This window comes from Manacus vitellinus, unplaced genomic scaffold (genome assembly GCF_001715985.3).
Source record: "Manacus vitellinus isolate BGI_N305 unplaced genomic scaffold, ASM171598v3 scaffold_184_pilon, whole genome shotgun sequence".
Taxonomy (NCBI): domain Eukaryota; kingdom Metazoa; phylum Chordata; class Aves; order Passeriformes; family Pipridae; genus Manacus; species Manacus vitellinus.
Genome location: NW_021939290.1, coordinates 39,489 through 42,350, shown reverse-complemented (window position 1 = coordinate 42,350; position 2,862 = coordinate 39,489). Strand labels below are relative to the sequence as shown.

Below are 2,862 nucleotides of genomic sequence, written 5' to 3'. Positions count from 1 at the left end.
GGAACTGCAGTGTAGGACAAAGGGGAATGGGCTCAGACTGAAAGAGGGGGAATTTTGGTTGGATAGATGGAGAAATCCTTCCCTGTGGGGGATCCCTGGCACAGGTTATTCCATGGATGCCCCATCCCTGGAAGTTTCCCAGGCCAGGCTGGAGCAACCTGGGACAGTGGAAGGTGTCCCTGCCCCTGGCAGGGGTGGGATTGGATGAGCTCTAAGGCTCCTTCCAACCCAAACCAAATGGGAAGAACTAAAGGAAAACAACGTGGTACTTACAAGGCAGCTCTGGAATATCTTCCCACTCCTGGTCCTGCTCTCTGACACAACCAGCTCAGACGTTTTTTGGGCCAAATGATCCACCTGAAATCAGAGAATAAAGTTTCCTGCCTATTACATGAAATTTTCTGGGTCCAATCAAGCTGTTAACTGTTTAACAACACTCCAGGGAACGCTCCAAGAGCTTCCTGAAACCTGAAAATGAAGTTTTTGCTGTGACAGCAACAAAAAAAATGCAGATTTAGAGAGCAGAGGATGTAAAAAGGAATTTTGTTGCTGGAAATGGTGAGCAGATTAATCACCATTAAAGGAGGAAAAGAAGCTTCACAAAAGCCCCCCAAAAGTTGGAGACAAGAAAGCAGAAGTTTTCCTACCTGAGGGTTAGAAACATTTGGAGTTTGGATCCCTCCAGCTTCCTCTCCACAGGTGGAGCTTGTTTCTAAAAGAAGGAAAGAGCTGAGGAGTCAAATAAATTTAATCTCAAATTCAGCCATTTCTTGTCCCAAACTCCAGCAAATATTAAATTTAATCTCAAATTCAACCATTTCTTATCTCAAACTCCAGCAAATATTAAATTTAATCTCAAATTCAGCCATTTCCTGTCCCAAACTCCAGCAAGGATTAAATTTAATCTCAAATTCAGCCATTTCCTTCCAGCCACGGGCACCCAGAGGTGCTCCTGCCAAGTTTCCACCCGGGATCTGTTGGAAAACAGCCCATCCCAGACGTTTTTGTTGCTGTTTCTAATTTCTGCTGCCTTTTCCCCCCCCCTAGGATCCAAATAAAAGGCTGGAATGGTTGAGGAAGGCTGTGCATCAGCTGTGGAAACAACACCAGGATTTCAGGCTTTCCCTGGGCCTCACAGTCCCCATAAATAAAACATTTACCAGCTCCCTCAGACAAAAAGCTGCATTTTGGGATAGTTTGGGAAATTTGATGGCTTTCTAAAAGCAGCTGGATGTGGTTGTTCCAGTTGTGCAAGATAACAATCCTGACCTCCACGTGCTGTTTGCTCCCCACTTCCATGGTTATTTGGGAACAGCATGGAAATGGGAGCTGCTTTGGCAAAGCTGCACCAAAAAAACCCCAAAACCCCAAAGCCAACATTTGAAATCCTTTCTGCAAAGGAGCTCCAGGTTGTTGGGGTGTCTCTGCACAGTCCCTCCAGGAGGAGCAGATCAGCCAGCAGAAATTCCCTCTCCAGGGGGAAGAAAATAAGGAAGGTTTGAAGGGAGACAACTGAGGGGTTGTCCCAGGAAAAAGGCAACTCAGAGACTTGAAAAATCCCCTGAATGTTACCTTGAGCTTCTGAAACATCCTGGTGGTTCTCATCCCCCACTTTGGTGGCCGGGGCAGGATCCTCCTGGATGAGGAAACGGGGCTGTCAGGGCAGGCACAGAAGGAAGGGGGTTTCTCCTCAGACTTGTTGGAAGGGTTTGGGGTGGAACAAAGTGCAGGGAAATAACGGGTTGGGATGGGGAGGGAGAGGATTCAGCCACCCCTCTGCTGCTCAGCACCTCGTGAGCAGTGACAGGCTGCAAAGTGGAGCAGGAAAAACAAGGCAAAACCGTCCTGAATTATTTATAAACATCGTCCTGCTTAAACACACCTGGAAACAGAGGGGGTTTGTTAATACTCTGGTGAAACAATAACAGCTTTTTTTCTAGATGCTACAGCACAAAAAACCTCAACAAGCTCCCCAAAAAACTCCGTGCTCTTACATTCATGTCCTGGACCTCTCCTCCTGGCTGGAGGGACTCCTCCCTCTCCCCCTGCCCCAGGATGTCTCTGCCCACGTGCTCCATGCGCTGTTTCTCGGTGGTGATCTTGAGTTTGAGCAGGTGGAAGGGGGTGGGCACCTCCCCCACGTTGAGGTGGGTGGGCTCCTCGTTGAACAGCAGCCCCTCACACTTGGCCTCCCTGAAGCCCGGGGGTTGGTAATCGGGGGGTGTCACTGCAGGGGGGAAGGCAGGGAAGGGGTCACAATGAAACACAGCCTTGGAAAGGTGACAGGAAAACTCTGCACTCCTTTAAATATAAGAAAAAAATGTGTGTGGGGAGGGGAGTAATCAATATTGAGCTTGGGGTAAGTGAAGCTCTTTTCTCTCCACTGAGCAGGTGAAGCTGTTTGAGAGAGGTTGGAGACATAAAACAGAGGCTCTGATCTGTCACAACAAGGAAATAACTGCTCTGAAAGCAGGGCCAGAGGTTTGGAGAGTCACCAAACCAGAGCTGGGCTGGCAAAGTGTGTGACAGCCCAAGGCACTGTGGGGAACCCCTGGGAGCACCCCAAGATCTCTGCTCTGAGGAAGGGGAGCCAGGATTGTGCTGCTGGGGCGAGATCACCCCCCTTCCCCTCGGGGCTTGGGTGGGAAAAAGAGAAATAACATCATTTCCCAGGTGGCAGGGAATGGGAGCTTCCCAATATTCCTGTGGGTTCTGGGGGAGCAGGGAAGGGGGCAGGGTACCCTCATCATAGTAGAGCAGCTTCATGGTGAGGCAGACGTCGCTGGGCAGAGGGCTCAGGTTCTGCATCAGCACGAAGATCTTGCGGATGAGCAGGATGCTGGCCTTCCTCGTGTCCAAACA

At 49.7% G+C, this 2,862-nt stretch overlaps 1 protein-coding gene across 1 annotated transcript in view; it reads right to left on the bottom strand.

Annotated features, from left to right (window-relative positions):
• Positions 1-273: 273 nt before the first annotated feature.
• The window catches only part of LOC103755419 (HORMA domain-containing protein 1), a gene marked incomplete at its 3' end in the record, with an annotated part of 8,567 nt that continues 5,978 nt past the window's right edge, over positions 274-2,862 (bottom strand). The window contains exons 5-9 of the mRNA XM_029958954.1: positions 2,730-2,860; positions 2,010-2,227; positions 1,573-1,633; positions 648-712; positions 274-357 (exon numbers count right to left, since the gene is read on the bottom strand). Coding sequence (XP_029814814.1) covers positions 274-357; positions 648-712; positions 1,573-1,633; positions 2,010-2,227; positions 2,730-2,860 — 559 coding nt within the window. The remainder of the gene's footprint in view (positions 358-647; positions 713-1,572; positions 1,634-2,009; positions 2,228-2,729; positions 2,861-2,862) is intronic.